This window comes from Schistocerca serialis, chromosome 7 (assembly GCF_023864345.2).
Source record: "Schistocerca serialis cubense isolate TAMUIC-IGC-003099 chromosome 7, iqSchSeri2.2, whole genome shotgun sequence".
Lineage (NCBI taxonomy): Eukaryota > Metazoa > Arthropoda > Insecta > Orthoptera > Acrididae > Schistocerca > Schistocerca serialis.
In genome coordinates this window covers 542,145,722-542,159,525 of record NC_064644.1, presented here as the reverse complement: position 1 = coordinate 542,159,525, position 13,804 = coordinate 542,145,722, and the positions used below count along the sequence as shown (strand labels likewise).

At 41.6% G+C, this 13,804-nt stretch overlaps 1 protein-coding gene across 1 annotated transcript in view; it reads right to left on the bottom strand.

Moving 5' to 3' along the window:
* LOC126412484 (acetylcholine receptor subunit alpha-like 1) overlaps window positions 1-13,804 on the bottom strand; it is a 429,340-nt gene that overhangs the window by 232,143 nt on the left and 183,393 nt on the right. The window contains exon 2 of the mRNA XM_050082104.1: window positions 1,109-1,153. Within this exon, the coding sequence (XP_049938061.1) occupies window positions 1,109-1,153 (45 nt within the window). The remainder of the gene's footprint in view (window positions 1-1,108; window positions 1,154-13,804) is intronic.

Below are 13,804 nucleotides of genomic sequence, written 5' to 3'. Positions count from 1 at the left end.
ATACCGGTTGTTGCAGCAGTCAACACTGTCTGAACTACATGGTCACACAGTAATCGAGGTGTAGATTAACTTACGCTGGGCGGTTGCAAGGGTTTTAATAACTCCTACATTGAGAACAAATTAAATGATGTACCACGTTTCAAAAAAAAAATGGTTCAAATGGCTCTGAGCACTATGGGACTTAACATCTTTGGTCATCAGTCCCCTAGAACTTAGAACTACTTAAACCTAACTAACCTAAGGACATCGCACAACACCCAGTCATCACGAGGCAGAGAAAATCCCTGACCCCGCCGGGAATCGAACCCGGGAACCCGGGCGTGAGAAGCTAGACCGCTACCGCACGACTACGAGCTGCTGTACCACGTTTTTTGGCATGGGCAGCATATTATTTGATATAATACAGAGTTCGTGTTAAAAATCAGGTAAAACGTCTGCTTTTCGAAACATTTATGAAGAACACAGAGAAACGCCTGGTAAAACTTCCAGCTACTTATCACATCCTCACAATGGGACAGTGCAATTTCAATGAGACCGTTAGAACGTCATTGTAATATTGGCAGGACTACGGCGAAGACAGTCTAGTTGCGTCAAGCTAGTCGAGATAACTTCTGTAGTCGTCTGGATTGGCCTGACACAAATGCAACATTTTCGCTGCTGCCAAAAGAGAATTAATGCTGAACGATCCACTAGCGGAGTGATACGATAATGTGGAGCGGAGATTTCAGTTCAGCATACATGCATCTGCAAATAAGCAAAAGATTAATTACGTAAATTTTTATTTTTGACTTGATAGTTACTACCTGACGCTTCCTTTCTCCTTCAGAATTCTGTTTGTGTGAGAACAGTGACCGTTCGCTAAAATAACACCCCTCGTGTACTATTTTTGGAGAAAAATTTCGTCATTCGACTGTTATTTGTATTTATTACGACGACATAAATTTGTTTATTGTACATATCTCCAATAATTGCTATATAAATATTGGAATGAAATATTACGATCGATTCACAGAGTAATATTAAAAATTTATTTAAATTATTTGTTAAATACGTTAAAGTTATAAGTTTTAAAATAGAAAAGAATATTATTTAGAGAGTAAACACTGACCTGTTCAACCCACACGTTCGTCGTCATAATCTGATTCTTCAGATTCTGGAAAAAGAAAAAGTTGGTTTAAGGTGACTGCAGTTACATCTCGAAGTTTAACAATTTACAAAATTCATATTTATTTATGATAATTATTGGTTTATTTATGTTTCTATTTTATAACACAAGACCCTCTCTTAGATGGTACAACGCTTTCAGAGAAAAAAACTGGAAAGTGAATACTTCGTCCACTGATTCCAAAATGTTATTTAGGACCTGAAAAACTAGATTTGAATTAATTCACGCAACGGACGCCTCTATTTGACTATAATCAGTAGCACGTCTGCCATCGACTAGCGAAGAAATGCAGACTCCACTAGCTTGATTTATAAATCATAGAGAGCTGCAAGGAACCAGGTGTTGAGGTAGGTGGTACGTATGTGTAAAAGCGTGACTGCTAACCAACTTGTAACCATGATCACCTGCAGTAACAAAATTCTGATGTTTTTCGGTGATATTTTCTACGAGTTTTGGTTCTCCGGTTGCTTGTACAAAATACTCGTAATTATATACTTACATCTCCTGGTTTTTTCCAGAAATGCCTTTGTTCCTGTGAATACACTTCCAAAACACTTAATAGGCATCCAGAAAAATGTATAACAGAAACCGTTGATTGATTAAAACACTCTTACACAAAAGACGTACACTTTCATCATAGTGTGTTCATTATATTCTTTCTGAATACAGTATAGTATGTAACAAATGCACAACTATTCTCTGACAAGTGTTGTTCGCGATAGTGTGTTGACCACAACAGAGTGTTGACCACGATAGAATCGGCAGAGACGCATCTTCGATAACCTTACACGTTAAAGAATAGCATAAGTATGGATTAATACTCCCGCAGCTGCAACTTGGTCCAGGTATCGAGAAGAGTCTCCTAAAATAGGCTCCTCGCATGCATCCAGAAAAGAAGACCACTAGTGTTGGGTCCGGTGACCGCTCTGCCCGTAGAACACGAACACGTGGCCAACCTACTATTGTCCAAATTGTACATCAGTGTAACACCTAACATGGAGTACAAATTGTCTCGTCATGTGTAAATTACAGCAACTAACGAAGGCTCAGTCGCCCATCTAGGAACCGAGAGAGGTTATGCTGAAGCAACGTTTTGTACACAATTCCGTTCGGTTTACCTGTAAGTATGTAAGGTCCAATTACACAATTGTTCACAACACCACCCAATACACTCACAGCGAAACTGCGTTGGTAGGATCGCGCTCCAGCGAGTGTAGTTTTCGCCATAACAAACATGGCTTTTCCTACTGTTGAACATGCCGTCCTCTCTTGTAAACATGGTGTCGCCTGTAAAAAAACAACATATCAGGAGGACTGTGGTTTACTCCACAGTCCACGTCAGGTGACCCGTGCTGCTGCGTACGGCCAATCTCCCGTAGGCGCCTGCATACAGAAACGAATGTACCGTGATGCAGTTGGCATTGTCGCGGGATAAGCTTAAAGGGGAACTTCCCATCGCACCCCAATCAGATTTAGTAGCAAGAGGGCTCAGTGGATAGTCTGTCAGAAACTGAACACAGATCAAGCATGAAAACAGGAAGAAGGTGTACTGAACTTTGAAAAAGAAGCAAAATAGAAACAGTGAACCGTCGAAGGATCAGAAGTGCTGTATAAAGCGACATAAAGTGAAACGGTGTCGCGGTGGGGAGGTCACAGTGTTGGACTGCCATGCGGGCAAAGCCGTATTCGTATCTTTCTCGTGCGCTACATTTTTACTTTTTTTCACAATGTTATGAACTGTCCGTCAGGTCACTGAAATGTTTGTCCTTTGTCTGTAGCCTTGGCAGTTGTCATACTATTCACTGCTTATAGAATAGAAGTCATGTGGTAAGAATACGTTACCATTGCAAGTAAACGTGATGATTAATGAGAGCAGGCGAGATACCACATAGGCATATTACAGAAATGAAAACAACAAACAGAAGGCTTGGTCTCTACAGCACCCTCTAGTACCATGAAAGTCTTTCCTTCACGTCTTAACAAATGTCCTATTATCCTATCCCTTCTCCTTCTCAATGTTTTCCACATATTCCTCTCCTGTCCGATTCTGCGCAGGACCTCATTCCTTACCTTAACAGCCCACGTAATCTTCTCCTGTAGCACCACATCTCAAATACTTCGATTATTTTCTGTTCCGATTTTCCCACAGTCCATGTTTCTCTACCATACAACGCTCTGCTTCAGACGAAGATTTTCAGAAACTACTTCCACAAATTAACGCCTATCTTTGATACTAGTAGACTGCTCTTGGCAGGAATGCCCTTTTTGCCAGGGCTAGTCTGCTTTTGATATTCTGCTTGCTCCGTCGGTCAGTGGTGATGCTGCCTAGGTAACAGTAATTTCATCTACTTTGTGACCATCAATCCTGATGTTAAGTTTCTCTCTCTTCTCATTTCTGCTGCTTCTCATTACTTTCGTCTTTCTTCTATTTATTCTCAATCCGTATTCTGCACTCAATAGATTATTCATTCCATTCAACATATCATGTAATTCTTCTTCACTTTCATGCAGGATAGCAGTGTCATCAACTAATTGTATCACTGACATCATTTCACCTTGTATTATAATTCCACACCTGAGCCGTTCTTTTATTTCCATCGTTGGTTCTTCGATGTACAGGTTGAACAGTAGGGGCGAAAGACTACATCCCCGTCCTACACCCTTTTCAACCCGAAGGTTTCGTTCTTGGTCGTTCACTCCCATTATTCCCTCTTGGCTCTTGTTCATGTTGTATATTACCCGTCTCTCGCTATAGCTTAACCCTATTTTCTCATAATGTAGAACATCTTGCACCATTTTCCGTTGTCGAACGCTTTTTCGAGGTCGACAAATCCTGTGAACGTGTCTTGATTTTTCTTTACTGTTGCTTCCATTATCAACCGCAATGTTAGAATTGCCTCTCTGGTTCCTTTACCTTTTCTGATCGTCATTTAGCACGTCCTCAGTTTCTTTTCCAATATTCTGTATATTATCCTTGTTAGCAGCTTGGATGCATGAGCTGTTAAGCTGATTGTACGATATTTCTCGCACTTGTCAGCTATCGCAGTCTTCGGAATTGTATGAACTATGTTACAACAAGGGAATTCAAGAGTCAAAACTTCCAAAACGGAACGAACCTCAAAAACGTGCAAAACATATGTTTTGACAGAGCACAGAGAAACTGTTGTGAAACTCTTACGTTCATTTGTTGCAGCTTATGTGACAAACTATTATGTTTTCATCATTTCCTGAAGAGTGATCACATTCACATTCATACGATCACCTAAATCTCACAAGGAGATACTCTCACTCATTCACCAGGTGTACAGATTAGCCGTGTCGGTAAGAGACTGCCCTGTTACGACACACCTACTGTCACTAATGCCGTGTGCGGACGTACCAGACGTGTTTTTCGGTGGAGGATTCGGTTGTCTTGTCGCCTTGTCATGAAACGTTTGTGGTTCCAATACGAAAGCCACTTTCTTTGGGCTGCTAATAGGGCGTTGGTCAGAATCAGCTGTCACCACAGATCCCTACCTTACAGCTCGCTGTTGCAAACGGACGTAACACTATGAGACAGACACAAATTTGAATACAGCGAACAGACAAAAAAATAAAATAAATTTAGCACGAGGGAGGTTTCAATTCTGCTCGCCCGCATGGCAGTGCAGCACAGTGACCACTTGACCATTAAGCCGTGGGTATTTTACGTTGCTCTGTATTGCAGTTTTCTACTTCAACCGTTCACTGTTTCTATTTTGCATTTTTGTTTTTCACAGATACCTTCTTCCTGTTGTGATGCTTGATCTGTGTTTAGGTTTTGACACACTATCCACTGGGCCTCTTAACACAAAATCTTAGACAGGTGCGATGGGGAGCTTCCCTTGTTAGTAAGCATCGTCGTGCCGCGCTTCCATTGCATTCAGTGAACCGACACACAAGGTACAAACAGGCCAACTCTTCTTCAGTGACCCTATCGATATTGATGCGTTTCACTTCTTAACGTACATCTAACTCTGCTGCAAGAACAAACTAAACAGCACTATGCAGGGGTGGCTGAGACCTTGGAGGCAAGAAGCACTGTTGTCGACAGCGAGTGAACCGTGAACTTGGCTGTCTATCTGCGTTTGGTTCCCACCGTTGTTGCGATTATGCCATGGATGTTCCTCATTCTACTTGTGGCAGCAGCAATGTGTATCGATACTTGCACCGTGTACCATCTTTGGCCTTGTGCATATAGTTTCCGGCTAGGGTGTGTGCGGGCAGTCGGTCGGTTGGTGCGGACCAGAGCTGTCGGCTGGGTCTCCTGGCGGCCCCTGTGTACTGTCGGAGCGTGTGTGGAGCTGTCCGATAGCTACGAGATTCGTGGCTCATCGACCCAGGACGTCAAAATTGAGTGGTGTCTTAAGTAACCAAGCCACATCCGTTCATGTTGTGTCGTTCTTTTCGGTGCTTCGCTGTTAGGGAGCTTTTCCTGTGAGCAACACCGAGTGTTTGTCGTGGTGAAATCGAGCTGCCGTGAGGAGGAATTAACTATATTGGTTCACTACAATTCAAGTACACCAGCGGAATTTTCTGCCTTGTGGACGTTAGTGTTCCGGTTACCTGCCCTGGCCACTAACGTAATTTCAGGCAGTGTCCTTTCCTCACATGTTGTCGCAGTCCAACACGGTGTGTAGTTTTGACAGCTTAATACATATTTCATTGTGGATAATCGCGTCTGTAACAGTTTGATTCTTGAGTTCATGTATCGATTGGTGACTAGCAAACCGTTTGGTCGGTCGGTCCAAGAATGTCTCTTGGTTCTGTTGCTGACAGATCAAGTGTAGTTGGGCCCACCAACTGTCTCATCTAAGTGAACGTTAGTGTTTCGAGGGTAGCCCCCCGCCTCCCACCAACACCCCCTCCCCCCCTGGAGGCGTATGAGTGCCGTGTTGTCTATACTGTCCTTTTCATGGGTGTTTAACGGTCTGTTGGTAATCTGTTACAACCAATGCTTTAAGAGAAAAAAAGTTTGTGTTTTATGTAAATCAAGGTCCTTCAGCCCGTAAATGGTTCAAATGGCTCTGAGCACTATGGGGCTTAATTTCTGAGGTCATCAGTCCCCTAGAACTTAGAACTACTTAAACGTAACCAACCTAAGGACATCACACACACCCATGCCCGAGGCAGGATTCGAGCCTGCGACCGTAGCGGTCCCGCGTTTCCAGACTGTAGCGTCTAGTACCTCTCGTCCACTCCGGTATAAGTAAATTTGAATTCTGGCAAGTGAATAGTTTGTTGAAAGTTACTGTTGCTGTGCTTTCTTTTCATTCAATGCGCCGAAAGCCACTTAAAACTTAAAGGTGAATTTTTGGAAAGTCAGCTATGGGTCTTCAGCCACTTATAGCCTTATTCTCAAAATTTCCGCTTAAGCGAAAACATTGCGGCCTTCTGCCTTAAACGATTATGGTAATATTTATTTTAAAATTTTGAAATTTGTGGCCTTCAGCCGTTTGTATTGCAACTTGTATATGTTGGTTCTATCCACTTTGCCTTGAGGCTTTCAGCCTAAATGTGATATATATATATATATATATATATATATATATATATATATATATATATATATCTGCGTGTCTTCAATCACTTGAAATTTATCTTGTTGATTTTTAAGATTTCTTGTTTGGAGGCCTTCAGCTGTGAAAGAACTGGATTTTGGAACTCGTAAAGGAGTGAAACTGAGCGCCATCTTATTTGGCCCTTTCCACAATCCTAATCACCTGTTCTGCTTAGCGGGTTTAGGAGGCTTTTAAGCGAGTGCTTTGAGTGAATGGAAGAAGTTTGCTTCCAACAAAAACCTAAAGAGGTTACCCTCAACAAATATTTTCTGTCCAGTACATTTACAAAGGTAACTGAACAAAATAATTGCTCTGTAGCGATTCGCCCGAGGCCATGACACCCTCACAGCAAAGTACTACGAAAATATTCCTGTACAACCTCCGGAATTTTGTCGTTGCAGTTAGGGTTCACCTATTACACTGACGAAGCAGCTGCATAGCTTTACGAACAATGACGAGCAGGGATACGTTAAGCTGAGAAAGAAATGGATATAAAGTGTGTGGGCTTAATGGGTCCTGTTATGAAGGCAACCACCATGAAATAAAGGAATTTACAGTCTTGTGAATTTTATGTGTAACTCTTGTTCGTGACGATTTCAGACAGAGTGTCAAAAGCCTGAATGAAACTGTTCGTAAATTGGCATTGTGTATACGTCCACCACAAGTGACTTCGTAGCTTTTAGGTTACGTGTTTGGTAGGTGCGTGCGTACACAGTACAAAGTCGAGCAAACTGTTCTCCAAAATGCATGCCTTGAGAGCTATGAACATTTCTTGATGTTCGATACTATGAAAGAAATATCTTTTACTGCAAGGTCTTTGCTTTCCATACGTTGACAGGAGTTAGTATTGACACAAATAGCAAAAAATAGTCCAGTAAAAGTGGACTCTAAAGTGTTTACCTTAAGAACTATGAGCACCTGTTCTGTAAAGAAAGATGTGTTTCACATTAGCAAAGATGAACATGTGTTCATAGCTCTTAAGGTACGCATTTTAGAGTCCACGTTTACTTGTCTTTCTTGCTTCGACTGCTTTCTTTCATATCCCTGAGTATTGACCATTTTCTTGAGTTGCCCTGTATAATGCCAGCCAATAACATGCTCCAGCCGTGACGGACCGTTCGGTGCAGATGATACACCCGACATCATCTGCCTAGGGCACCATCCGGACGATGTACGAAGGGCCATGGGATCGGAACACCATTCTTCCAGCAGCTGCTAGATTCCCAAATCTTGAAGCTGCTACTTATTTCTAAGAAATACCAGTTACCAACATGCTTGTCAACATTATTGGCAGTGTACACAAAAACTATAGTCATTTCTAACGGAAGTGAAAAGAGAGGTATCAGCTATCTCTCTCTCTCTCTCTCTCTCTCTCTCTCTCTCTCTCTCTGTTTTATACCCTGTTTGCACAGATAAAGATAAAGGGTGCTGAAATACCTGCGTACTTTGTTCCAGGCGTTCCTCCAGCCCGACAGTGTTCGCAGGTGGGCGGCAAGTGCAGCTAACTGCAATATGGAGGAAGGGGGTTCGATTACCGGCACTGACAGCGGCTTTTCTTTAGTGGGATGAGGGGAACGAGCTGCCCTCGGCGTCGTGATCACACTTGAGGAGCTATTTGAGCAAGTTTGTAACGACACCAGGTCTGTTGAACCGACCACGGCCGGGAGACCGATGTGGTAAAATGTAAAGTCGTGCGACTAGGGACTCCCGTCGGGTAAACCGTTCGCCGGGTGCAACTCTTTCGATGTGACGCCACTTCGGCGACTTGCGCGTCGATGGGAATGAAATGATGATGATTAGGACAACACAACACCCAGTCCCTGAGCGGAGAAAATCTCCGACGCAGCCGGGAACCGATGTGGTGATCCGTATAACGTCAGGCGGTCCGTCTGCGTCCAGAATGGCGGTGCTTGCTTGCTTTACTCGAGGAATGTTTTCAGGTATTTGAACTCTTTACGGATAGACACAGTTTTCACTCGCTACAGAGGCGATTTAGAGCAATTCTGCCGCTGTGTTTTTTATTACCTACTTTGTTCGAGGTTTTGCCAAATCACTTCTAGTCTTAACTCCCGCACGAAAACTTCTGCACACGTTTCCGTAAATTGTGCTTCGCGTAACTCCCGACAAGGAACATGCGCTGTTTCAGCTTGAGCACCATTTTGTGTTGCATTCAACTGGCCACTACGTATGTCTACTCTTGTCATCCACTCAAAAGTAATGACACAGCGAAGTACTCGGGACAGCCCATGCAGGAGATGCACACATGCAGACTTGCGACGGAAATCTTTGTGCAACGAAATCACGGTTTCCACCATTTTCTGTGCAGTTCCACGTCAGTCTTACAAATATTTTCCAGGCAAGTTTTATTACAGTCTCCCTGTCTAAAGATCTGTTTGCTGTTTGCACTGCATATATAAGGTGTAATGGATGTAAGTACAGATATTTTTATATGGGGTACCTCAATGTCTTGACACATATCAGTGTGTTCGCAGTTCAAAGTGTTTTTTGTCCCTTCTCTTCTTCGAGCAGTCTACCCACAAACATGTCACAAACTTTACTACCTGATGCGTTCAGCACAGTCATAACTGCAACCCTAAGCAGACTTTTCCTGTCGGTATAGACTACCATGTGGATCCATATGTACACACTTCAACACCAGATCCGCAGCCCATGGAAAAACAAGCTTTAATGGATTGCTCTTGCCACATGTGCTTGGAGGTACTAATCAACCTGAAAACGTAGGAATTTTAATAGATATTATTATTCTAAGTCTGTAAACGATGTGAATACTGATTTAATATTGTTCAGTACACCGTCGTCGATCACTAAAAGACATATGTGTGCACTTATATCTGTTACTCCCTGTATAGCACTTAACTGTTATATCGATTTAAGTACTGCAATGTTTTACTTTGTTGTTTTGGTCCTCAGTCCAGAGACTGGTTTGATACAGCTCTCCATGCTACCCTATCCTGTGCAAGCTTCTTCATCTCCCAGTACCTACTGCAACCTACATCTTTCTGAATCTGCTTAGTGTATTCATCTCTTGGTCTCCTACGATTTTTACCTTCCAGGCTGCCCTCCAATACTAAATTGGTAAGCCCTTGATGCCTCAGAACATGTCCTACCAACCGATCCCTTCTTCTAGTCAAGTTGTGCCACAAACTCCTCTTCTCCCCAATTCTGTTTAGTACGTATTCATTAGTTACATGATCTACCCATCTAATATTTAGCATTCTTCTGCAGCACCACATTTCGAAAGTTTCTATTCTCTTCTTGTCCATACTATTTATCGCTCATGTTCCACATCCATACATGGCTACACTACATGCAATACTTTCAGAAACGACTTCCGGACACTCGATCGTAACAAATTTCTCTTCTTCAGAAACACTTTCCTTGCCATTGCCAGTCTACATCCTCTCTACTTCGACCATCATCAGTTATTTTGCTCCCCAAATAGCAAAACTCATCTACTACTTCAAGTGTCTCATTTCCAAATCTAATTCCCTCAGCATCACCCGACTCAATTCGACTACAATACTTACTTATACTTAGCTGAGTAAATGATGAGAGGTTATAAGTATTAGAAAGCACGGTCTACACGCCACGTTTGAACAATTCCATCAACACATTCGAGGTGGTGCTGTTTTTATTTCGAATATTGTCGTTGCGTGAATACGCCACTGTGGCTGTTGCATGTGCGTATATGGTAATATTTGTGTAGCTGCCCTGCGTGTTTATAATCTTTTTGACTATCTAGATCAGGAGTTTTAACTGCTGGTCGTTTCAGCTATCCTTTTGTAAACTTTTTTGCATTTTTAGGTATTATGTTCGACTGCTTGAAGCCTTTGCCTATGCAGTACATCCTCAATGGTTTGTCATGACGTACTTCATCACGTGAGATGTACCACTAAGACAGATCGACGAAATTAGTACCACGTTCTCGTTATATTTACGCAGAATGAAGAGTGAGAAAGATTGTTTCTGTATGTTGTATAAACCGAGTTTTCATTTATAGTAGTATAAATGAAAACTCAACGTAATGTATATCTTTACTCCAAATATTATTTATCCTGAGCTAAGATTATTCACATGGTTATAATTTACTGTCATAAACTGCCTACTTTATTGACATTTTATTAAGTCAGAATCTCTAAGTATTATAACAAATTCACTTTACCAGATTCAGGACGTTATTTTATCCAAGTGTAGAAAATTCACAAAACTCTATAATATAGAATACATAAGATGCCGTAGAATAAAGTACTGTATATAGGAACGACTACATTAATAAACACAATTTGATCACAATATAGGTACACTTTACTGCACAATATGAAATATCATGTGTTGCAATGAAATGAAGTTATTTTTTGGGAGACCAGTAATGTGCACGTGTTACTGCAATCAAAATTTTGATGAAGAGAAGTATGTTTTCTACTGAGATTAAGACAAACGTTATGGATAAATGTCTAACGAGAATGGTAGCTTGTGTAATGCATGGGTGCATGTGCTAGCATATTAAAGCTTGGAATTTTGTTTTGAATCGTACCTTAATAAATCAGAGGGTAAAGGAATTTCACATGAACATTAAGGGCCAAAATTCGAACAGCGGTCCGGGGGACGATTTTGATGCCCTATCGTTTTATCAGAGTATGTATTGCACTTCAGGGTGAAGAGAGTCAATGCAGGAACAACGTACGAAATTTTGGTACCTGAAGATTTACTGCAGCGTTCACTACAGTTCAGAAACCACTTCTCAATCACTGAATAGTATGAAATCAGTAGTAAGCTGTAATACCAATCCCTTATTGCGATGAAAATCAGAAACGAATATTAAATGTTATTTAGCCAAGAAGAACGATTATCTGTTTTGCAGGGAACTCTGAATAGGCGAGAGACTCCGCGACTTGCTGCTTCTGTTTCTCTAGATACAAAATAGACGACGGAAGCTTCGCTGGCAGGGGGGAGGACGAGAGAGAAAGACGCAATTCGAGTAAAAGGTTGGCTGGGTTCGCACGACTGTGGGGTGTAGGAGCGAATACAGCGGCGGGTCGGTGAGACAGAGGTGGGGGTGGGAGTGGGTGAATGTGGATGAGAGGGGGGGAGGGGGAGGGTGAGCGGTTGCAGCTGAGTCCGACGGCAGAGCTGCCAGTCCCCTGAGAGCCTGGATTATCCTAACTTACGACGTACGCGTCCTGAGATTCGATCCGCCATCCCCTGAACTCCGAGACAGTCGAGCCTCTATTTGTTGCGTCTTAACCGTCGTCCACTTGCCGTAAAAACTGTGAGTTGCGACTGCTGTGGTAAGCGTAAACTCTACAGACAATTTTATTACCCACTAAAGAACACGTACGACTTCACTCTTCACAATAAAAGCAAACCGAAGCCAGCTGTCGATTTCGAGTATTTCCTATCGTGTTTGTTGCTAAAATTGGTTTTAAATTTTAGGCTCTCTGTGAAAACTGATGCTGCCTGTCAATGTGTGAGGTGTCGTGCTGACGACACATTTTTCTTACTATTTATTCCTTGTCATTAAAAAAACCCAGTCTGTAATTCACGAAAATTTGCATACTTAATTGTATAACATTCTCAAGCTCTGTCATAACCGGTTGATTCAGCCCATCACTTGCCCATCACTTCCGCCGTAGGTCTCCATTTGAGTTAGCCAAGGTTAATATGTATTGATAAATGAAGAGACGCAACAAGTACGTTGCTGAAAAGCTAATGTGTTTTGCTGTAACTGAAACAGGGAGAGCTAGGAAACCCACAAGTTCGTCACCTAAATATATTAAATGGTAACTCATACGACAGGAAAAGTACTATTCACTTTTTCTGAAAAGATATAAAAAACTATAAAATTTGATGCACATATTATCTCATGGATATACTTCATAAATTTACACTGCAGTCAGTTGTTTCTTCTAACAGCCTTGAAAGATATCTTTCCCATATTGTGACTTCAGCACACTTTTAATATTTAGGATACTCTAATCTCAGAGCTGCAGAGTCGTAAACTTATGAAGGTCCAGTTAGAAACAGAACTTGTAACTAATCAACACAAATCATGTGAATTGATTATATAGACAGTTCGTTGTAGAAATAGTTCATATTTATACACGAAGACTACAACTTCATTTATTCGTCTCGCTAATCGCTTTTCGGAATAAAAGACGATACCATATTCAGGAATAATTTTTTGTAAAAGACGTTGAAGTAAAAAGGTGATACGCAAAAGCTCTAACTGAGACATTAAGCACAAAATTAAGTTCTGAATAAATGAGTTAAATGGAATAGGGATGGGAGGAAGTACAGGTGAGCCATATTCCATTATATGTACACAATGCGCCAGAAATTTTTCCTCTTTTAAATTACAAATAAAACTTGTTTTGATCAACGCATACTCGTTATACACATAGTATTCCAGGAAGTATGCCAATATTTACGAATATGATTGGAACGCTCATTAGAAAAACTTCAAATGGACATACGCAGTACGCCAAATGGTTTCCGAAATAAAATATATTTTAAATACGTTTGTTTTCGGGCTAGTGGTCTGCAAGCATGTTTCTTACTCACCTAATCTCCTTGATGTTTTATTGTAACCAAATATGCCTCGTTGCTTGCAATCTCTCTGCTAGGGGTGTCTTTCTACCATTAAAGCAGCCCGTTGAACGTAAATTAGTGCAAGAGATTGAGAGTGTATCAAAGAGACTGAGACTGTATTTGTACACGCGAGGACTGAAATGCCACACATCTGTACTAATGAAGAATATGCAGATATGATACATGTTTACAGTTTCTGCCATGGTGGTGCTCCTGCTGTTATCGACGAGTACCTCGGCTCTTTGCGACACGTCGAATTCCTGATCATAGAGTGTTTTCCAGAGTTTCCAGCACACAGCGAGAAACAGGTATTCTTCTATGTTCCCATTTTCCTTCTGAAGGTGTAATTCAACTACCTGTGCAGGAACAGCAACACATTGTTGAAATGGTGCAACGTGATCCTTCCACCAGCGCGCGACGACTTTCTGCACGTATCAATGTCCCACGAACA